At 36.4% G+C, this 24,091-nt stretch overlaps 3 protein-coding genes and 1 long non-coding RNA gene across 5 annotated transcripts; 1 reads left to right on the top strand and 3 right to left on the bottom strand.

Annotated features, from left to right (window-relative positions):
* The first annotated feature begins 5,619 nt into the window (after positions 1-5,619).
* LOC113658126 lies at positions 5,620-6,811 on the top strand. Its single transcript, XR_003444321.2, has 3 exons — positions 5,620-5,750; positions 5,839-5,975; positions 6,431-6,811. It is a non-coding gene; the product is annotated as an uncharacterized LOC113658126 (long non-coding RNA).
* A 3,061-nt stretch (positions 6,812-9,872) lies between these two features.
* kctd6b (potassium channel tetramerization domain containing 6b) lies at positions 9,873-15,134 on the bottom strand. The gene is made up of 4 exons (XM_027170276.2): positions 14,977-15,134; positions 14,496-14,569; positions 10,736-13,110; positions 9,873-10,200 (listed from the first exon to the last, which is right to left on the bottom strand). Exons 2-3 carry the CDS (start codon positions 14,520-14,522, stop codon positions 12,424-12,426), a joined length of 714 nt encoding a protein of 237 aa, XP_027026077.1. The 5' UTR covers positions 14,523-14,569; positions 14,977-15,134; the 3' UTR covers positions 9,873-10,200; positions 10,736-12,423.
* Positions 10,089-10,889, bottom strand: LOC113658262 (small integral membrane protein 4). The gene is made up of 2 exons (XM_027170579.2): positions 10,736-10,889; positions 10,089-10,200 (listed from the first exon to the last, which is right to left on the bottom strand). The coding sequence occupies exons 1-2, from the start codon at positions 10,887-10,889 to the stop codon at positions 10,109-10,111; spliced, it is 246 nt and encodes an 81-aa protein (XP_027026380.1). The 3' UTR covers positions 10,089-10,108.
* A 165-nt stretch (positions 15,135-15,299) lies between the features above and the next one.
* abhd6b (abhydrolase domain containing 6, acylglycerol lipase b) lies at positions 15,300-21,082 on the bottom strand. 2 transcript variants are annotated; one of them, XM_047807456.1, is made up of 10 exons: positions 21,021-21,082; positions 19,567-19,744; positions 18,947-19,076; positions 18,042-18,198; positions 17,852-17,965; positions 17,383-17,515; positions 16,961-17,118; positions 16,817-16,871; positions 16,606-16,706; positions 15,300-16,090 (listed from the first exon to the last, which is right to left on the bottom strand). In XM_047807456.1, the coding sequence occupies exons 3-10, from the start codon at positions 19,063-19,065 to the stop codon at positions 15,911-15,913; spliced, it is 1,017 nt and encodes a 338-aa protein (XP_047663412.1). In that variant the 5' UTR covers positions 19,066-19,076; positions 19,567-19,744; positions 21,021-21,082; the 3' UTR covers positions 15,300-15,910. The 2 variants fall into 2 exon arrangements, with proteins under 2 accessions (XP_047663412.1, XP_027026464.1); XM_027170663.2 differs by lacking the exon at positions 21,021-21,082 and having other exon boundaries at positions 19,567-19,837.
* Between the last annotated feature and the right edge of the window lie 3,009 nt (positions 21,083-24,091).

Genomic DNA, 24,091 nt, shown 5'->3' with positions numbered 1-24,091 from the left:
AAAGCATTAAGAGCATAGTACATTATATATAAACCAATCTTTATTTTTCCTTCTTCTTAACTTCTTTCTTTACTCTTAAATGTTTGTTTGGCCTTCATCCAAGGAAAAGGTCATTGCAGCCCCAGACTATGACACAGTGGATAATGCAGGTGATGAAGGCCCTGTAATAACTGGCCCTGAATTAGTGTACTCAGAATAATGAATGATATTTTCTTAAAGGCAACATCTGAAGCCAGCACACAGCTCTTGCAAATGAAAAAGTTTTGACCTATTAAAGCATGCTTCCTAAAGCATAAAGTCAGATGTTTCATTCACTTCTTATGTGCTGCAATTAGTCACTGCGCCACTCTGACAGAACATATTTTAAGATATGATATTTTACGTTACACAATAATTTGAGTTTTTTTTAATGTGTTTTCTATGTGTTTTTATTATAGGCACATTTAAAAGATTGTTCTGACCGGCAATCTAATTTCGGAAATAGAGGATGGAGAGTTCTGTAAACTGGACCAACTGGAGGAACTAACACTGGCTGGGAACCAACTAGCTAAATTAAAATCGCAATAGACCCAAAATGGCATCAGATCAACAATTTTAAAGGTATTGAATGCATCATAATGTGTGCCAGTATTTCACATGCCAAGATCATCTAATTGATGTTGTTTTAATTTGTAACATAAGTATTTTTAATTCCAGAAACTCAAAAAGATGCCATACCTTTACCTAATTTGTGACAAAGAATTGGAGGCCATTCCACCACTTCCAGAGAGCCTGCATGTTGTGCATCTTCATGTCTTTTCATTACTCATTATTTAAACATACATAATCATGCCTAGTCAGCACTTGGCAGTAATCTAATCTTTGTAATAGTTATAATATTTAATATTTTAATATATCTGTTTTCTTGTCATGAATATTATTCAGTAGTTTCAAAAGAATCTATGGTGGTATCTAATAAGCAATCCCAAGGTGACAGTGGCAAAATAAATAAATAAATAAATAATCTAAATGAGCCTTAAAAATATCCTTGATCAAATTGACACAGCACACTGTTATTTTTTAGTGTAAAGTACTTGCCAGATGATGTACAGTCCCATGCACAATTATTCACCATTCTAATAATATAATTTTATAATAAATTTTATACTGTTATACTAAGTGGTGCTGTGAAAAGTATTTGCTATACTATTATGGTTATTCACTGAATTGTATTTTTCTATCATGTCCATGGGTTGAAAAAAAACAAAGAATCAGACAACCAAGCTTTTGCCCAAAAAGAAAATAATTGTATTTTATTTCTCCAAGCAGAATAACAACATAACCATCCTGACGGATGAAACGTTCTACAAGGGCAATGACACACACTACATCAGGTACAACATGCAGGAGGTGCGACCGGATGGGAACCCGATTATACTTGCCCAGCATCCAAACACCTTCATCTGTCTGAGATCTCTTCCAAACGCCTTCTACAAGTAAGCAGAGGATGTGTCAGTGGAGGGACTGGAGTGAAATCCTCTGTAGGCTGACTGACTTGCACCTGGGGCTAATATCACCACATTCCGTTATTATTCAAAGCTCCCGTATCTGCAAAAGGCTTTCAAAGCTTGGCCTTGTCAAGGTCTTGCTTTGCAGTTAGTAACAAAATAGTATACCATTTGTGGCGTGTTTGTGTGTGTCTGTGTATATATATATATAAATCAGACAATATTTTAAAAGCATGTGGTGTATGAAATTTCAGTGTTCGTATCATTTAGAGTCCTGATATAATAGTAATGTCCTGATGAACTCAAGATCTTTTATTTCCACTACCCAAGTCTTGCTTCTAAATCAGATATTTTTCTGTGTAACAATTTTTTTCTTTAAAAAACAAACTTTAATAAAACTGTAAAAAAAAAAAAAAATAGCACAAGTAAAAATTAGAAATACACAATGCCTGTAAAGACAAAATGTTCATTTCATGGATTTGTAAAAATGTCTTTAAAATGTGACATTGTAAAAATTATTATTACAGCAGAGATGCTCTAATAATTGCTCTAGTAATCAGATCTTTGAATTGTTAATAAATACATGTTGAAATAAAGAATTTTCTTCTTTGTTTTTTCTCGGTCTGTAACCCTGATTTGGGGACAGTTGTACATTTTATATAAACATTCAGTGTTAAAATTTAAATCTACTTGGCAAAGGACTTACATCTCATTACATCTCATTTTTCTCTGGTATTCACTTAGCTTGAATGAACATATTTGCAGAAGTGACGGTTGACGGTTGTCTACATGTCTAAAATATACATGATGAATCAATCATATACTCAAAATAGAAAATATTATTTATCAGTCATGTTATTGTGACTATTCATTTCATGTTAAGTAATGATTACCTTTTTTCACACAAATGTGAAAAAAAAGAGGATGAAACTGTCAAATTATAATGCAAGAAAATAATTTTTTTGTAGAACACCTCAAAAAAGTTTATTCCTTCCGTCTGTGCAGTCCTTGTGTGCCCAGGCTTTACAGGACCAGCACTGGAGCCAGACCTCCCTTGACCTGGAGAAGTTTTCCAAGCACACAATGCAGAATTCATTTTCATCATCAGATGAGTCCTGAGTTTTCTACTCCTTCGGTTTGGATTTTATGTTGTTGCTGAAATTAATTTATCTTTTAGCTGCAGACCTGCTTTTCTCGACCGCCAGTTGCCCAGGGGCAAGTCATGGCCTAATGGTTAGAGAGTCTGACTCATAATCCTAAGGTTGTAGGTTCGAGTCTCAGGCCGGCCACGACTGAGGTGCTCTTGAGCAAGGCACCGAACCCCCTAACTGCTCCCTGGGCGCTGCAGCATAAATGGCTGCCCACTGCTCTGGGTGTGTGTTCACTTTGGATGGGTCAAATGCAGAGAATGAATTCTGAGTATGGGTCACCATACAGTACTTAGCTGTATGTCACGTCACTTTTTTTTTCATGAGAGTATCTGTAGGGACAGTGTTTTCCCTTCTTTTCCTGCCATTTGTTGTCTGCTTTCTTGGGCCAGCTTTTTGGTGTGGACGGATGGACACAGGTGAAAAAGTTGTGTCCATAGCTGAAGATGATGTGTCCAGGCTCAGGCTTGGACAAAACACATGGTGTTACAGGGGATGATGCTCTAAGTGGCATGGAGGATGCCACCGTTGCCACATTGGGTGATGGAGTTGTAGAGGAAGATGGAACCTCTGGTGTCACTGCTGGCATCTGTGACTAGGGATGGTGCAAAGACACTGTCAGTGAAAATATTCCTACAGTATTAAAAGGCCAAATTCCAGTGCATGCAAACCCTGCCTGAATATTTGCCTTTGATGCAGCATGGGGAAGGGCACTCTTCACAATGCCTGGCAGATCATAAATAGACATTGTGGCTCCTGGATGAGCTTTCATCCAGCCGTCACAGCAGTTGGGGTCAACACCAGACTCTTCAGAAGCCCATATACAGTACAGTACACTGTGATCCAAGGGCCGCAGATTATGGGAACAGTGTTGGTGGAATGAGAGGAGGACGATGCCATGGCACTTGCAAAAATCAATCCCCTCCACAGAAAGGTGGCAGGTATAGTTGTCCATAACGGGACGTTACAATCGTCCCAGTATCACCAACCATGATTTTATCTCATGTGAGCTAGCTTGATTAGCCATTTATATTTTTAGCTTACAAAATAGTGATTCTAATAATACTTGTTTGAATTCATAGACATTTGAATCTATAACAGCATCCAAAAAAGTACATCAGAAAAAAAGTAATTTTGTTTTTACCTCAAAAAAATCTTTTGTAGATAACTCCGTCAGTTAGATTCAAATGTGGCTCCTTTTATGGCAAAAATGGAGGGAAACTAACTGAGCATGTGCACAGTGAGTGTCATCACACTAAGTTGTTTCTGTTTGGAGGAATTCAGGGTGTTACAACCGTCCCCTGTTACAACTGTCCCTGGTCTCCGATACCTGCTGCATCATATTTGATACACATATATTCAACACCATTTTATGAGCACATTCATATAATTATTATTATTATTTATCATTCAATAAAGAATAAACTCATATTAAAAATTCAGTATTTACATATATGCTATTTTTACCATAACTTTTTCAAAATCAGCAAAGATGTCCCCGCAAAAAAACTAGCAAGTAAGTCCATGAAGGCAGCCGTATTGTAAAAGATTGCAGGGCTTGGGTAAGTCCACTAGGGGGCAGAAGACAAGTCTCAGATTGTATTCAACAAGTTTTTGAGGAAAGTATTGATAATGCAGGTGTTCCAGGGGTCTCAGAATCTCATGTATCAAATGTGATACATTTACCATTTTAGGGTTTAGACCAAATGTGGAGCAAATTTGCTTGGATATTAAATACATAAAGCTATTAAGCATGAAGGATATTAAATAATGTGCTTTTTGTCTCCCAACAAAATCCTTTCTAGGTTCTTTTACTATGAAGATTAGGTGTGCAATTAGGTACATAAGTATATTATATAGGTATATTTTTTAATCAGGTTACTAATTGCAGCTTGTTGCTCTGTACAATTTGTCAGACTCTTTTGGTCCAACAATCAAAAGTACAATTTTGAGATGTACATTTAGAACACTTTTGTCATTAACTCATCTTGATAAACCAATTTATTCAGGTAAGGGTTGTGATGCATCTCTACATCCTATGCTGGGAATGCTGGAAACAAAGCAGGTCCCAACAAAATTCTTCCTAGGTTGCTGAGGTTTATAGGCTAAGTGCACAAAAAGTGTACAAAATGCACATTTGTGCTTTGTTAGACATAACCTTTCATTTTATATGGTCAAGTGCTAATAAGGAAAGACAGCAAAAGTTAAGGACAGGAAAAGAATGAAAAAGACGTCTAATTCGACACAAGAATTTGATATATTTTGTAAAAATACCAATCTGCATGCATTCAGCATTGTGATGTTGCACATACGGCAAATCATTTGTAGAATTATTATCTAGACTGAATTTATGAATTATTATTTTGCTACATGATTAGTTAAAAGCTGACTGCATATTTGAGGAATAAAACACTAAATTTAGTTGATAACTGTTATCAATACCATTTTCCCTTTTCCTCTCATTATTGAGTTTGGTCACGTAACAAACAATGAAATAGATGTATAGTAATTCACTTTTTGCACAGTTTGGAGTGTTGTAAGTCTTCTTGGAAGCAGTAAATCATTTATTTGTCTCGGTAGAGACGTCAAATAATACATCATAGCAGACAACGTGCTTCCCTAATACACTATATTAATATTTAGATCTGAAATGGGGACGTCTGCATAGGCTAATGATATAGGAACAATTGTTTTGTCGTTTGTTAATAATACACTGTCCGAAACGGAAATTAAATTGTACAGCATTTAACATCTATTCTGAATTTTCTTCCAGTCTGTAATAAAGAACAGGGGATGTGATCATTCACGCTATAGCAGTCATGTGTGATTTTTGTTTACGTATGTGGGTTTATACACTCGGTTCATAGTTAATTAGTGTTAGATGCGTTCATTTCAATTTAAATGAAAACACTGTGTGACGTCACTTGAATGACTTTGATGACGTTTCAGCGTATTCGGATGGAACCTTTGTGACAGCCAGAGATTTTAAGTTAGAAAGAGCAGGAAATTTGTCCGCACTTGCTTCAATGTCAGAGCTGACAATTACACTGTAATCACAGATTATTTGGATATAAGCCTCTTTAAATCCTTCTTTGTATATTATATATTTCATCAGGTAACTTTTTCATCCCGAACAGTAAAAGACGTATTTCCCTACTGTGTCTCCAATCCGTCGCCTTTCTAATCCATCGGTCTTTTTACAGGTGTTGCTGTTCGGCAAACATGAGAACAGAAGTCTCTACAGCTGCTAATTTTGTTAGCAGTCTGGTCAGAATGACTGGCCTTCTTACTGAAGATCAACTTAATCACTTAAACTTTTCCCTGCAGAAGACGCTACTTGGTACGAGGAGTTTCAATATTCATTACAGCCTGTATTTTCCTTCTAGTCATTCACATTTCTACAGATAGTTTTATCAGACATGTATTGACTAGATAAATACACTGAGTTATACTTTCATACTATAAAATTAGTTGTTACTGCTCTAAAGTTCTACATTGTGCCTGCTATGAAAGGGAAACAAATTTAAACCAAAACAGAACAAAGCGGGAATTTTGAATCTGCTGTAGGTCTTGCATATACAAATACATCTTGGTATAACTAAAACTATAGATTTTTTAAAACTTGATCAATACTACAGCCATAATTCACTTAGTCTAGTACCCGATTCTAGACCTGGGTGGTAGTAGAGTGAGTAGTGCTTGTAGGCTGCTTGTGGGTGTTGAAGGCGGCGAGACAGGAAATAGAAAATAGTATTGAGGATCCTTTCTTATCTTGCTTTACCTTTTTTCTTTCAGAGTACTACGAGCAACACTGGTTCCCCCAAGACCCTTGCAGAGGGTCAGGCTACAGATGCTTGCGCATCAACCACAAAATGGAACCTTTGATAGGCAAAGCTGCCTGGGCCGTTGGCATTACACAGGAGGAAATCTTTTCCCTGCTTCCATGTGAGCTAACACTGTGGGTGGACCCGAATGAAGTGTCGTATCGCATTGGTGAAAATGGATCCAGTTGTGTTCTTTATGCGTCCTGATCACCTGCCATACAGTATCTTACAACACTGCAAGCATTCAAGAAGTCATCTGTAAGGGAAATCTTTTCCCTGAACAATCAATTCTTCAGAGTTCTTGAATATGATGAAGAATTTTCCATGTTATTTTCATATGGATGCTACCTTTTTTTTTTTTACATGTATAAAACTACTCATGAATTAAAGTGTTGGTGTTTGTTTGTAGCAATTCCAGTAGTCAAATATCTTATTCAGGGGATGTGACACAAATATGTACAGTTGCTCAATCATTTTAACATTGTTAATAGTGATTTCGGGTTAAGCTTGATGGTATGTTACAAATTGGGCTACATTCCATTTCTTAATATACTTTTGTGAACTTCACTCTTACCAGTTCACAGAGTGTCTTTTTAAAGGTCATTCCAGTAATTTATCTCAAGTGAAATTTGATAATGAATGCCCTGGCAATCTAAGGGATCATCATTCGTGTGCCAGTATTTCACATGGCAAGATTACCTTTGTGACAAAGAATTGGAGGCCATTCCACCACTTCCAGAGAGCCTGCATGTTGTGCAGCTCCATGTCTTTTCATTATTCATTACATATACATATATAATCATGCCCAGAGCTTGGCAGTAATATAATCTTTGTAACAGTTACAATAGTTAATATGTATAATATATGTACATCTGTTTTCTGGTCATGAATATTATTCAGTAGTTTCAAAACTACTGGTGTAAATTCTAGGGTGTAAATACCTAATAAGCAATCCCAAGTTAATAAAAAAAACTTAAAATAATAAAAAAAAAATCTAAATGAGCCTTAGAAATATCCTTGGTCAAATTGACACAGCATTTTTTATTCCTTGAATTGTAAAGTACTTATTACTTATAGTTTTAATTTATAACCTGAAAAAAAATGTTAAGACCACATAGTAGTGGTGCTGTGAAAAGCATTTGCTACTCTATTAAAGATGGAATATACCATAATAAATTTGCTCATGATACCGGATGAAACTGAAATTAGATTACACATGGGATGCAAGTTATTTATATTATTAATTAATCAGTGAAACAGAAACAAAAACTTAAAAAATAGTGTCAGACTTTATGGTTATTCACTGAAATGTATTTTTCTAACATGTCCATGGGTTGATAAAATATAAAGAATCAGACAACCAAGCTTTTGTCCAAAACCAAAATAATTGTATTTTGTTTCTTCATGCAGAATAAGAGCATGACCATCCTGACGGATGAAACGTTTTGGAAGGGCAACAACACACACTACATGTATCATTCTAACACCTCAAACTCCTGTACTAAGTAGTATAACAAAATAGTAGACCAGCCGTTGTAGAATATATATATATATATATATACTGTATCTGACAATATTTTAATATGTCATGTTTTAATAGCATGTGGTGCATGTAATTCTTTTTTTCCCCAGGTTTCCGTGTTCACATCATTTAGAGTCCTGACATAATAGTAATGTTCCGATGAACTCAAGATCTTTTATTTCCACTACCCGAGCTCTGCTACTTCACCAGATATTTTTGTAACAAATATTTTTCTTGAAAAAACAAACTGTAAAAAAAAAAACTGTAAAAAATAGTGCATAGAAATACACAATGCCTGTCTGTAAAGACAAAATGTTTATTTCATGAATTTGTAAAAATGTGATATTGTAAAAATGATGATTACAATTGAGATGCTCTAATAATCGGATCTTTGAATTGTTAATAAATACGCGTTGAAAAAAAACTTTGCTCCTTAGGCTTTTCTAGGTCTGTTATCCTCATTTGGGGAAATATGTAAATTTTACATAAAGAGTCCATAAATATCTATACATAGATGTCCCATTGGGTTCCTAAAAATGCGTGAAAACCGCCACCATCTTTGTACAGTGCTCTTGTACTTCAAATGAATGGACGATGCCGGACTTCTCTGCTGCGTTTGGATGTTCAAACGAAAGAAATATAAAAACCAGGCAGCAAGGGATTACTTTTCACAGGTGAGAATGTGTTTTACGATATTGAATGTTACAACATTATATTTCTGGTTACGTTGGTTTGTTTCAGTCCTTGGTTAGCGGCCGCAGCTAATCCATGCTAGTTACCCATTTTTGACAGTTAGGAAAACTGACAATGTTTGTAGATTCCGAAGCTCTTAATAAGGACATTAAAAATTGACCCATGCTTTTTTGGTTAAAGGTGAAGTCCCAACTTTATGTACGTTTTGTAAGATTCCCTTATCTGTCAAACATGTTTTATTAGATTGTCCTGGACTTAACACAAGCAGAATGCTCTTTTATCAAGTTACTTCACTTAAGGACATATTTAATGACATCATGCGTGAAAAGGGTTTGGATCTGCATGCACCTTGGGACTGAGAGTAACGCAAATTCAATTCTCTGTATATACTGTACATGTGGAAGATTGATAAAGAAAACTTGAACTTGAACTAAGACTTATGTTAATTAAAAAATGCATAATATGAGTTGCTGTTTATATTTGTTTTTCTATTGTATTTATATGATATTTGTGTTTTTGTAATTGAATTTTTGCCATGAAAATAGCTTTTGATTGCTGACATGGCATTAAATAAAATAATCAGAATCTGAATCTGTTTGTAGATTCCCAAGTGATAAACAGAGACAGCAGTCATGGACAAGGATACTAAACACTTTTTTTAATGGTTAACTGAGCTGACAGTCCTGGAAGGATGTCACCAGTTAGGTTGGCAGTTCAGCCTCAAAGTCAAACTTTGTTTTTTGTTTTATGTGACTTTAGTACATACTTATTTAATGTTGCAAAAGTATTGTGGGAAAAGAATAAATAAAAGATTGAAGTCTTTAGCACCTCAACTATCTAACTTTCACATTATGTTCCTCTCAAATTTGTGATTTGCTTCAACCTGCAAATTGCTTTGTGTATCATATTTAATAAACCAATACAATTTAAATGTTTAAATAAACATTAATGTATAATCACACCATTGTAGCAGTGTTGCATGCAGTAGGCTATAAGGTAAGTAGTGATTGTTCATTTGAAGTTTACTCAAGTGGAAGAATGTACTGTAAGTAATAAACTTACACCTACTAGCACTATGCATTATATTTTGAAAAAGTAGATTATCTTAATATCAAAACCTTAAATTTTCTCTGGACTTAATGATAAATACATGTCTGACCTTTGGAAAGAACCAAAAACAACTAGAAAATCGCATTCATGACGATTTATGGTGATTTTATTTCTTTGCCTACATTGACGCTGATGAATTAAGAGGAGGGGGTCCACTGTACCAAGATGGCGGCTCTATTGACGCATTCGTTCCAATGTACTGCCTTATACAAGGCGACATATCTATGATAAAGAGTCAATGTCCCTGGCAAAGGACTTATTGCATCTCATTTTTCTCTGGTATCACTTAGCTTGAATGAACATATTTGCAGTAGTGAAAAATGTTTATTTTGGTTCTGATTCAGGAAGTACGATTATCCCATCCTCAATTTTCTGTTGGTATTCCCTCTCAGAGCGCTTTCTCCTGTAGACATCATCTGAAGAAAAAACAAGAAACATTTTATCAGTCCTGGTTACCAATACTGGGGAAAACTAAGATGATTTTACATACATCCCAACTTGCAAAAAGTATTTTCCGGGAGGTATTCCGAAAACAACAACAAGCGCTTACATACGCTTAATAACGCACACACGCACAAGGTCTCTCGCTCCCCCCCTCTCTCTCTGCCGTGCGCGCGCGCTACAAAGTTTGGAGCGCAGTCTCTGTCGCGCATGCGCGCTCTTGCTCGATCGCTCTAGATTCCGGGAGATTTTAACTAATTTGCGGGCATTAGGGAGCCGCTATCAATATGACTTCCGGGACACTTGGGATGTCTGATTTTAAGACCAAATGTTGAGCAAATTGGACTGGATATTAAAGACATGAAGCTTTTTTAAACAACTGATCAGAGTAATGTGCTTTTTGTCCCCCAATATAATCCTTGCTCGGTTCTTTTACCATGGAGATGCCGAGGTTCATAGGTTAGGTGCGCACACAGACAGGATTTAATACACTGTAAAACAAGAACTTACAAAATGTCTCTCGTCCTATTCGTACGTTTATCATGACCCACTCCATGACACCGCCGATGCAGAAGAAGATGGGCAAAAATCGGTAAACTCCGAAGCGTCGTTTCCCTGGAACAATACTTAGAATATACTGAATGTTTCTGCTCTTTCTAAACATGTCGCCTGCTCCTGGTATCGGCGAAAAAAAAACAGTTGAAAATGCCTCAAAAAGCGTAGCGCTCTTTATTAATGTATCTTTATTATATATTTATTTACGCTGTGACATTTTCTCGTCCTTCCCTTCTCTCTTTACCTTCACGCATGTTAATGTAAGCTGACATGACAGGGCAACATGGCGGTGTTGACGTCACGTCACTGCTCGTGGTCATAGGTTATTAAAAAGGATTGTACCAAGTTTAGGTTGCACAGAGGGGAGAATCACGCTTTTCGTCAGCATACAGCTCTTGCATTGAATTTTAACCCCTCCGAGTATGAACAAGCAGTGGCCACATTATTACGTACACCTGCCTTGGGCATTTTTTTAATGAGGTTACTGACTGCAGCCTGTTGCTCTGTACAATTTGTCACACTCTCTTGGCTCAACAATCAAAAGCACAACTTTTAGGTGTACATTTATATCATTTTTGTTATTAACACATGTTGAGAAACCACTTTATTCCGCTAAGGGTTGTGGTGCTTCTCTAGATCCTACGCTGCGAATGCTGGAAGCAAAGCAGGAATACACTCTGGATATGACTTCAATCTGACTTCAATCAATTACAGTATATGGGACACACTCTTATTTCTACATCGGGAATTTATTTGTAGGGATGTGGTAACCTAGTGTTTAAAGCATTAGACTACTAATCAGAAGGTCATGAGTTTGAATCCCAGGTCCAAAAAGCTGGTACTGCTGGGCCCCTGAGCAGGGCCCTTAAACTTCAACTGCTCAGTATAAATTGGATAAGGGTGTCTGCTAAATGACAGTGTATTTGCAGTGAGATAGATTTTTAAAAATCTTAACACTGCATCACCAGGATGTATTCACTACCCAAATAATAGCTGCTAAAAGACAAAGAATCAAAAACACTGGTGCACATGGTAGAGGGTTATGATAACTGATAGGCTACAGTCAATAATTGTATCACAAAAATATGCACATGCATATAAATTTCAAGGTTAGGTCTAACAAACCTCTAACATTTGAGGTTTGTTAAACATAACATTTAATGTTATATGGTCAAGTGCCATTAAGAAAAGATGGTAAGAGTTAAAGGACAGGAAAAAAAATGAAAGAAGTCTAATTTGACAACAATTTAATATATTACGTACATGTTATAACATGCATGCATTCAGGATTGTGATGTCGCACATAGTGCAAATCCTTTGTAGAATTTTTATCTAGACTGAATATATGAATAATTATTTTGCTACATGATTCATTAAAAGCAATCTGAGGATCCTATAGTGGGCTACAGCATGTGGATTAAACTTGTTCTAACCTTTCCTTCAATACATGGAATGATCTTATTTAAGAAAGAAAAAAAACTTTGCAGAATGAATAAAACACTAAATTTGGTTGATCATTTATCAATAGTATTTTCCCCTTTTCTGTAATTATTGAGTTTGGTCACGCAACAAACAATGAAATAGATGTATCATAATTAACTTATAGCATTGGCAACAGCAGTTTTGAACAGTTTGGTGTGTCGTCAGTCTTCTACTTTGTAAGCAAGCCTGCAGAAAGTCCAGTGGTGCTCCACTGTGTTCTCATTGGCACGTTCACTCATGTGGTGAACCCGAGTGTTTCGGATTGTGAAGCCCTGTTTGGTGATATAGTCCATGAGGTGAACCCTGAGAGATACCTCCTGATGGTAGTCACAAGGTCCGAAGGTGAAGGACACTTGACAGTCTCTTGTGTCCATCATGTGTTTGTTCCACTTTGTGAAGTTATTGGAGATTCCCTCCAGCAGTGCATGTACTTTAGTGGTGATGGTCAGCTGGGTAATAATAACAGCTACTGGGTTTGAGTACTTAGAGAGTTTGCGGGTACTGGACAGCTCTACCACCTGTTCAAAGGTATCTAGAGGGTACAGTGGCTTTGGGTCACTGAGGCATTGGATTAAGGGCTCGATCTGATAAAAATCAGCTTCTTTACGCAGGAGATCCATCTCCATGAAGTCACATGGCAGAGTCAGTTCTGATGTGCGCAGAAAGTTCAGTATGTAGCGGAACAGAGTGCCATCCCTGTCAATGAAGTAGTTTCCTTGAGCATCTCGTGTGGTGGGTAAGTCCCCACGGAACATGGCACCCAGCATTGAGTCAGGGTACCGCTGGAGTGTGGAAATTGAAGTGGTGTAGAGGTGACCTCCCACATTTAAGGTGACTGGGTGAGTCATCTAAGGAAATTAAAAAAAAGGATGGCAGGAATAGTAAAGTCAAGTATTCTCTAGAGTGATTTGTCAAATTATACACTTTATTGGGAACAGATGTTCCCAATAAAGAGCACAACATACACACACATCATCTGTATGGACTGCACAGACCCTCACAAAACACACACACTGTTTTGCACACTTTTCTGCTGTTTTTGCACATATTGGACAATATCTCAGTCATCTGCTGTTTTTTGCACAACTCCATATATAATCCAAAGGACCTGCTGCTAAGAACCTGCTGCTGTTCATTCTTTTACTGCACAAAATACTGTTTGAACATTCAGTATTTACACCGGTCGGTCGGCGCTGTTTCTGTTACTGTTTATTGTCTTTTGTGTATTGCATTTTTTGTACTTTTTGTATTGTCTTGTAACTTAATGTCTGCACTGTTTTTTGTCCTGCACTGTCTTTTGTCCTGCACTGTCTTGCTTGTCTTGTCCTGCACTGTTTGCACCAGGTTGCACAGTTGCACTTTATGTGGCTAAGACTACTTACATGTCCTTAGCCCTGTCTTTGTTTTATGTAGCACCTTGATCCTGGAGAAACGTTGTCTCATTTCACTGTGTACTGCAACAGCTATATATGGTTGAAATGACAATAAAAAGCTTCTTGACTCTTGACTTGACTCTTGATGTAGATGCCACTTTTACAGATGCCTGTACATTCATGCAGTTATATAATCAGCCTATCACATATCAGCAGTAACTGTTAAACACTCAATGTTTTTTTTGCACTATTGTGTGTAAAATCTATGAACGGCTGTGTGTGACCATCACAGGAGATCAGCAGTATATGAAATAAGCAAAATTGCATGATCAGTTTCAGAAAGATCACAATTTTTCCTCATTCGGATTTGTATATTAATTTTTGCACATTTATTAAAATCCTTCTTTGTAGTTACAGTTATTTGCTCTTTTTATAAAGCACATTTACGTTTACATGCACTACGGAAACATAATTTATGACCATTTTCTCTCTGTTATGTTATTTTATGACCTACTTATCACCCCCATATGACCAAAACTGTACTCACATTATCACTATAGTTTCACACTGACCAGATATTATATTATTTGGGTGGTGGTCCATTCTCAGTACAGCTGTGGCACTGACATTCTATCCACATAATAGTGTGTGTGTGTGTGTGTGTGTGTGTGTGTAACTAGTATAAGTGTATTAAAAGCAACACACATATTCACTAATACACTCGTATTGCCGCCACCCCAATGCACAAATCACTGTTGTACTGTGAATGATTTACCACTCAGAGAATGTAATGGTTAAAGTGGGTACTAAGGTGGTCCCTCTTAAATGATGGATAAAGGAGGTCTACAGTTTGAACTCACCCTGTGCCCCCAGTCTCCATTATCCATTTGATAAGACTTTGTAGACAGGCCAGGCTTACAGAGAAAGTACAGATCTGCAAGATATTACACAATCTCAAACTATATAAGCTGTCTTTAATAGAGACAGGAAGATTGTAAGATAAAAAAACGATTAAAATTGAGAACGTTAGCATAGAGCTTATAACGTTATGTAGCTAATAGCATGAGATGATTTGATAAGCAGACATATCAAGTAGGTTCATATTTAGTTCATTTGAATGAGCCTTAGAACTATCACAAATGTTTAACGTGTACAAAAGTCTGCTATCACACATAACTAGCTGTGTGATATCCGTGGCCCGTTAAAGCTAATACTAGTAGCATTATTTACCATTGAAAGAGTCTAACCTTCTGCACAGTAACCTAGTTACAAAATGGTGTAAACGAATGAAAGAAAACATATTATCATCGTAATATAGCGCTGAAACAAACACAGCTTTACCTGTGAGCACTGCTGCCTATTCGGGTTTAAATGAAGTCAAACGAGACGTTTGTACGGCAGGAGAAAGATAGCATGCTGGTCAAAGCCTGCTGTGACTCTACAGCACTGAGCAGCGCCTAGTCACGTGACAGAGAGCAGTTTTTTTCACATTACTTGAACATCCGGGTAACTATAATAACAGTGCGTGTGTGTAAACAATCCCAGAGGATCCCTTTTCCGAGGAACATTATTTCTAAATTATTAAAGGTCAGAATTGTTCCCAATATAATATGTTGGTGATGGAGTTGTGAATTAGTCCCCAAATTCATCACACAATAAATAAACATAAACAAACAGGGCCATTATATGTCAAACACCACAAGCAGGGACCTGATCAGTGCACAAAAAGACTTCTAAAGATATATTTAGGATTGTGGCACAGTTTTATTTTATATACACAATCAACTACTGAAACATCAAGCATATGCATATTTATTTAATCAGAGTTTTGTTTATTCCTGAACATTTCATCCACATTAACAGCATCTTTCAGGGTTTGTTTTTATAAAATGTAAAGAGATGTATATTTATATACTTATTTTTTAAGCTCCTAAACTTCGAATTAAGCCTATTTAATTAAAAATAAATGTCTTTAGTTAAATGAAAATGTACATTTTTAAGTGCAAAACTTAACAATAAGAACTCTAGTCATCTTTGACAATGGCTGAACCTGATCATCACTGTAACATTTAAAAACTCTTCACAGACCGCAGGGTCACTAAGCCCCATTTTTAAGACTTTCTCAATAACATACAGCATTGAAATATATTTCTTATTGCATTCAAAATGAAAATATGATCTACCTGCTATATTCTTACTGTTTAGTCTGAGACACCACACTTTTACATAGGCAAAAACAAAACTATTGGCTAAATGATTTGTCAAAAAGTATGTCTTAGAAATTCTTCTTGATAGTTTTATTTGGCAAGCTCTGCTCTGAGATGAAGTCTAAGATCAGTTTGGCAGTGCGTCGGGGCCGCTCCATTACTACAGAATGGCCGCAATTCTCCAGCAGGTCCACACGACAACCTGGCAGAGCCTCAGCCAGCAAACATGTCCCAGACACATGTACTACCTGTAGAGAATTTCAATAAGGTGTGTTGCTGTGTGTATGGATTTCATGACAATTCATGACATCTTGAGCTATATAAGTAGATGCTTCATTATATTTTCAAAGAGGGTGACAACACATAAATTGACAACTCAGCCAAAGGGTTAGAGTTAGGCTAACCCTAACCCAAAGGTCTTTTTTATTCATGTGCTTTAAACATGTGTCCAACTATTATAGAAAGAATTTACATACGTGTATTCACTGGCAATAGCTTAAAAGCAAAATCATGAACTTTCATTTTAACAAATTCAAGTATTTCTTTGCAAAATGTACAAAATGACTCAGCATAATGTATTACAAAACAAATAAAAAAAAACTGCTGCATTTTTTTTGGGACACGTTATTTTAGTTTATTACTTCATGCATGCATTATGCATTATTAGGGTGTGACATATGAGTAATATGTCACACCCTTAACATAAATGTAGAATTTCTGATATAACATTATCATTTTAAGTGCGCTGCATGTGCACACCTACCTGATCCTGCTTTCCCCAGATGACTTGAACAGGGGTGGTTATCAGGTGCATGTGTTCATGCAGGGCATATTTATTCTTCTCCTTCATAATCTCCTTAAAAACTATTAAAATGGTTTTAAAAAATAGTTAGAGGGGCATTATGTAACTATTTAAACATGCAAATTGAAATACCATCAGAATAAAAAAGACAGAAGAGTGGCTTCACACTGACCTTCATGATAAAATTCATTGTGTGGAAGTCGTACATCCACCAGTCCTTGAAGAATCTAAATATGAAACAAATAGTAGCATATTAGGCAACATAATATCAAGTCAAACACTTCAAGTTCAACCTAAAAATCCAGGAAATTTTTACCTGTTGGGGGACTTTAAAGCGTACATGGGAGCAGAGCTTCAGCATGTCCCCCATTTCTTGTGGTGTATATGGGATGAGAGAGACCCCAAGCATGGCCTCACTAAACTCCAACTCATGCATGTGCTTATCAGATTTAGTCTTGGAAGGGTACTTTACACCTGGAGGGGTGAAATGATGAAGAATTATAGGTTAATTATCCACTATATAATATAATTTAATAACCATATAGTAACAAAAAAAAGAAGAGTAAACATATTTACATTTTAAGCAAAGGCAGTAAGTACAGTAGTTCTCAAAAGTGTCATATTAATAAATTAATTCATTTTACATGCCAATTTATAATAACTATAAAGTATTTATCCGATATTGCCCAAGCCTTATATGAATTATTGTTCATTATCCATCATCAGAAATAAACTGACCAGTTGGACAGATGAGTGTCATGCTGCAGAGGTCAGCGGGGTAGCAGGCTGCATACACTCCAGCTACATTTCCTCCCATTGAGGTGCCCACCAAGTGAAAGGGTTTCCAGTTCAGATGAATAGTTTCTACAAACTTAGAGACAACAGCAAACTGTGTAATTCTATGTTGTTTATAGTTAATATTCTGGACACTGAAGCATTCATTTAAGTGTTGTCCACACAATACTATTTTTCCCAAAAATAGCTGGTTATAGCATATATTTAATAAAATTCTAACACATATGTATATTGTCCCAACACAAAATTTTAAATCTCTTTAAACTGATATTGATTCAATACAATTCAATCCCCTATCATTTTCTAATATTGCTCCTAAATGACAATGACAAACATTTCTTAACCTTGTCTTAATGTTGTAATGAATATTAATTTAAGTTTCTAGGACACATTTTAATAACAACATGCCTACCTGGCGTATTCTCCTAACCTGTCCATGGATGGAGTAGTCTTCTGCACTGGTACGTGTAGTCCCCTCATGCCCTGGCATGTCCACACACAGAAGGTGCAGATGCTTTGGAAGGTACTGTACACATTATGGACCAAAGACATATTAGCTTGGTTCTTTGTTATCAGTAAACAAGCAAGCCTGCATTACACACCTTAATCAAAGGGAGCCATGTATCTTTGTGAGCAGAGAAATCATGCAGCATGAGGATAGAGGGTCTAACGCTAGGCCTCCCTCTGGAAGAGTAACAGAACCGATAGCCTCCACAATTAGCATGGTACACCTGCAGGCCCAGGTTGCACCTCCAGTACCTAGCAAGCAACAATAAATACATAAATAAACAATGAGCTTAATTCAAATGACAGTTTATTCCAGACTAAATTTTCAAAGTATGTTACATCGACAAGCAAACCATTAGAAACGGTAATAAAAAAGAATGAGTTCAAAATTAAAATGCAAAAAGTTTTTAAATACAAAACAATTTATCAAAACTATCTAACATCTAAGATTAAAAGCATTGTAAGGCACTAAGTTTACAAAGACAGAAGTTATTATAGATGAAGTTTCTTTAGTTGTCCTAGGGAAATCCCTAATGTAAAGCCCTACAACAGAGCTCCAACTCTAAATTATCTCTAATATTATCTCCAACTCTAATAAATAATCCAATGAACCCTTAAATATCCCTTTTACTCTATAGGAAAAAAGCTCTCAATTAATTGCAGGACTCTTAATTACTAGAATATTTGGTTCTTTGAATGGTTATGTTTTCTAGATTTGAAAAGGGGGTTTTACTTGAAAACTTTGCTAAATTGGAAAATCAAGTTCTACACAGAGCGTATATCAGATTTCCCCTAAATAATTAAATCAAAGAATCCATAAGGGTGCCAAATTTAGCCTGTTATAATGTTAAAAGTATTGTGCTATGACTGTAGCATGCAAAATCAATACAATACAAATAAATGAAAAAATGTATTTAAAATAAAAGAAAATATTAATGTTACTGATCAATATACTAGTAAAAAAAGAAAAAGAAGCTTACAGTGAAACTGGTTAATTTACCAGAAATAAACTTTGATAAGTGATGAAGGCCACAGCATAAAGGATGCCATGAAAAGTAAAAGTGGAACAGCGAGCGTCCCCACAGCAATGGCAAATAAGGTCACTACATCCAGATCCATAGCAGCTGAAGCTGAACCATTTATAAAACAAAGCAGATGTGGTAAAACAGACTCGAAACTCAGTAATGAAAGTATTAGTATCCTACAGTAAATACTACCATATGTCTTTTATTTTGATATACTGCAAACACTAACATTCAGATTAACATATGGTGGATAGATGAAGGGCAGGGGTATGCAAGTTGCTTGCATCTCTCAGACTAATCGATATAGCCCAGTTTTTGGAAAATGCCATTACAAGTTATTAATCCTGTTTAATTGTATATGTCTATGGTAGTGAACAGCAACAAAATAATTTAAAAATGATTACAACTAACAGTCACAGTAAAGAATAATCTAGTAAGCAAAATGGCTAACATGATAAATCATTAAAGCACAGGTGAATAATTACTCAAAATGATTCACTCAAAAACACTTTCAAACAAACAAACCCCCTTCCCCCATATGGACATTTTATTCCATTGAATAACTGCAGAGAAAATAAATGATAAACTTACTTACTGTATTATTCCCTGTATGACTGGATTCGGTACAGTTTATGAGCAGGACCCCACTTGGATAAAGCTGAACTTTCCATTAAAATCCCATCATGTCATTTTTTCCTTGTTGAGCTACATGGTTTCATATGTTTTAGATGCTTTGACATCCAACAATGAACTGAGCTCACAGAGTTGTGTTGCTGTGTTGTGTCACAGAAATAATTTAATTGATTAGATCAGATTAGTTCAGATGGAAAAATGCTCAGGATTCAAATGGTCATATTGTATTTTTTCTCCAGTGTTTGATACGTGTTAGGCATTTAGACATATACTAACACTGAAATATTATAAACAAGACATTATATACATTATATAAATACTGGTAACACATTTTACTTTACTTAGGCTCTTGATATCAAGTCAGGCCACTGAGCTGGGCTCTTTAATCAAGTTATCATGTTTTCCTCTATATCATGTGGATGGTCAGGTGCATATGTTTCAGTTTTCTGTGTAAGACATGAAACTTGGATGCTGGGGCAACATTATGCACTGGGTAATATTTTGCCTGGAAACCTTTTATGCAATTGTTATTTTGATATGTACCACCTACTGTACCTAAACACTGTTTCAGATATGTACACATATGTACATGCCAAACTGCAAATACTATTTATTTAGGAACATGAAAAAGAGATCAAGATGTTGATTTGGCCTCAAACATCCCCAGATCTCAGTCGTATTGAGCATCTGTGGGATGTGCTGAACAAACAAGTTAGATTTAGGGCTCTCAAGTTTTGAAGACAGGCAAGAGTGACATCTTCAAACCCCCACCCAAACACAACAATGGGAGTGTTGTTTTGCTTGGAAAGGATCGTTGAACACAATTTAACCAAATAAAAATAGATTTGTTCAATTTCCATTAATTAATGTGTGTGTGTGTGTGTGTGTGTGTGTGTGTGTGTGTGTGTGTGTGTGTGTGTGTGTGTGTGTGTGTGTGTGAGAGAGAGAGAGAGAGAGAGAGAGAGAGAGAGAGAGAGAGAGAGAGAGAGAGAGAGAGAGAGAGAGAGAGAGATTGTGACTGGTGTTGTTTATTGTAAGTGTTTGTTGCCTTTTTGGACTCCTTTATCATTTGTAATGTTGGCTCCCATTTAAAACAGTTCGGCTCAAGCCCAGCCATTTTTAGGGTCATGATTGATGACAATGTCCCGTCCAGAGACAAGCTGTTGAGTCTTTGTTCAAACCGACCATCGAAAATACCCTCTGGGCATCAGCATTAGAATGTGGAAGCACTAAAACCAAGCCTGCTTGATCTGAGCAGGTGTTGTAAGTGAACAGGCTGTAAAACGTTGGCTAAGTTACAGACACTCATGATGCTGCTTATCTGGGAAGTATTCTCTAACAGCAGTCAAAATGTCATTGTTCGTGTCGAACAAGTTGTGAATTTGTTGTAACATTAAACAAGAGATCATGACTTACTCTGTGTTGCTTGCAGTGATGCTCGCAGCTCCAGTGATGCTCGCAGCTCCAGTGATGCTCGCAGCTCCAGTGATGCTCGCAGCTCCAGTGATGCTCGCAGCTCCAGTGATGCTCGCAGCTCCAGTGATGCTCGCAGCTCCACTGCTTTTCTCTGTGGGTGAACGAGGATGATGCTGAACAATTCCAGGATATGCTTTTTTTTTCATTGGTTGTTGCGTTAAATCTTACCCATATACAATAGTGCTATTTTCTGATTGGCTATTGTGTAGCCTCTGTTTTTTTTGATTGGCTGATACATGTAAGTGGCAGGCTCGACTAAGCACTCCAGGGGAGACGCGCTTGATTCCTGCCCGGTTCCATAGAGACAGAAAGATACATTTTGGGCTGTGGCATATTAAATATATGATAAATTGTTTTTCTGCGTGACAAAAGACCGAATTGAGTGAAAGCTCTGTAGACTCGTGGAGACTTGCTAAAGTCTGTGTGCCAGATACCACAGCACATCTAATGTCTTGGTGCGCTAATGCCTCAGTAGGACAGCACTATTTCGGAGGTACAAGGAGAACATATACATTAAACAGGTGGTTTTAATGTTATGGATGATTGGTGTAAATGAAAAAAACCCTATAATTTTACAGACATTAGTATAATGAGCATTTGAATTTAACTCAAATGTGTGCGTTTATGTGAAAAGTTTAAGAGCTTCTCCTATTGCTTTTATTGTAAAGATAATTCGACAATTCGAAAAGCACGATGCAACACGTTTGTTAGTAAATATTGCCACCTACTGGTGTGATTGTGCCACTACAGAAGCCTTTGTAGTGGCCCGAGAACAAACTGAAATACTTAAAATGACTGGAATAGCACATTTGTAGGTAATCGAGTATTATGATGAATGCAGTAAGCCTGCTTGGCATAATCTGAAATACCACCTGATCCCCTGATGAATCCCCTAGTGGTAGCTCAGATAAAATAGGATATTGAGCTACTGCTCAAAGAGTTGAATTCAAATCCAAGCACTGCCAAGCTGATGGGTTTCTTGAGTAAAGTTCAATTCAATTCAACTCAATTCAATTCAAGTTTATTTACAATGGACATTGTCTCAAAGCAGCTTTACAGAACATAAACATAGAACAGAAGGTAAACATAAGGAAAAATTAATATAGTAAAAAATTCAAGATATATATATAGTTCACAGTGTGTATGTATGTATGTATGTATGTATGTATGTATGTATGTATGTATGTATGTATGTATGCATGCATGTATGTATGTATGTATGTATGTATGTATGTATGTATGTATGTATGTATGTATGTATGTATGTATGTATGTATGTATGTATATGCATTTGTCCCCAATGAGCAAGTCTGAGGTGACTCAGGCAGCAGTGGCAAGGAAAAACTTCCTTAAAATGGTAAGGAAGAAACCTTGAGAGGAACCAGACTCAAAGGGGAACCCATCCTCATATGGGTGACACTAGAGGGTGTGATTACAAATATACAGTCAAACAAATGTTGAATTGGTGTAAAGATTACATGGAGTTCAGATCTCCTCTTGGTATCATAGAATCCAACTGGAGCTGGTAGATCTGTAGATGTCTCAGGGTTCTCATAAAGTCAGCTTCACCTCAGTGGAAGTCCAAAATCTTCATCGCACGGAAGACGATCGGACTTGGTACAATGTCTGGATGCCTTGGGATGGGTAGAAAGAGAAAAGCAGTGTAGAGGGATTAACTGTTCATAAAAATTTGCAAGTCAAATGTAATGGTGCATAATTTTATGGGATGTATAATGTGTGTGTGTACGCCTGACTAAAGAGATGAGTTTTTAATCTGCTTTTGAACTGGGAAAGTGTGTCTGAGCCCCGAACACTATCAGGAAGACTATTCCAAAGTTTGGGAGCTAAATAAGAAAACGCTCCACCACCTTTAGTAGACTTAGATATTCTGGGATCTACCAGAAGTCCTGAGTTTTGTGATCTCAGAGCACATGAAGGATTGTAACGTGTTAGAAGACTAGTTAGATACATGGGAGCTAAACCATTAAGAGCCTTGTACGTAAGTAGCAGCAGTTTGTAATCAATTCTAAACTTAACAGGTAGCCAGTGTAGAGATGATAAAATTGGGGTTATATGGTCATAATTTCTTGTCCTAGTGAGAACTCTAGCAGCTGCATTTTGGACTAATTGAAGCCTATTTATTAAAGATGCAGGCCTCAGAAGCTTAGTTTAATAAATTAAATAAATATAAGTGACTCTGGATAACGGTGTCTGCCAAATACTGCAAATGAAACATTATATAATACACTATTGGCAAACTCAATTTTTTTTTAAACTTTTAAATATTTTACATTGAACATTTCACAGCAACTTCTAAGGAAGATTTATTACACACACACACACACACACACACACACACACACACACACACACACACACACACACACACACATATGTATATAAACACCTCTGGTATTTTTCACTGTGTTCTCTAACTCTTAATTATGAATTAGTGCTTTTATTTAATTGAATTTAAATCTATATTTCACTGTAATATTCTACTCACTCTTTGATACAGATTGAAGAGTTGGACCTAATGTGTTTAGAGAAGTAATGTGTAAAAGAATAGTCAAATATTCATATACCGTTAAATATACTCATTGTCTCCAGTCTATAAGTAGGAAAAATAATACAAAGATATGTGAACATTTTGAACAAATAAACTAATGCACTGCATCAATAAACCATAAATGTATAGGGCCTATAGTGCTGGAAACTTCCCAAACTAATCTGTGCATAGAATACGTTTTACTACATAGTGAATGAAAGGAGCTTGTCCAGAAAACATGCATTTTTTTTTAGATATCTCTGTTGAACCATGCAATGCTAAGATCTTACTCTTCAATAGCAAGATGTAATCATTAAACAGAAAAAATAAACACCTTTTGGAACCTTGGGTGTAAAATAAGTCAACTTACACACCAAAAGGCTTCTCACCTGTACTATTCCTCCAGTTTTATGTAAAGATTTAAGGGCAGTCAAAATGTGCTAAAAACACAGGTATGGCAAAA

This window comes from Tachysurus fulvidraco, chromosome 23 (assembly GCF_022655615.1).
Source record: "Tachysurus fulvidraco isolate hzauxx_2018 chromosome 23, HZAU_PFXX_2.0, whole genome shotgun sequence".
Taxonomy (NCBI): Eukaryota; Metazoa; Chordata; class Actinopteri; order Siluriformes; family Bagridae; genus Tachysurus; species Tachysurus fulvidraco.
Note: the sequence above shows the minus strand (reverse complement) of the source record. Positions and strands in the feature narration are given on the sequence as shown.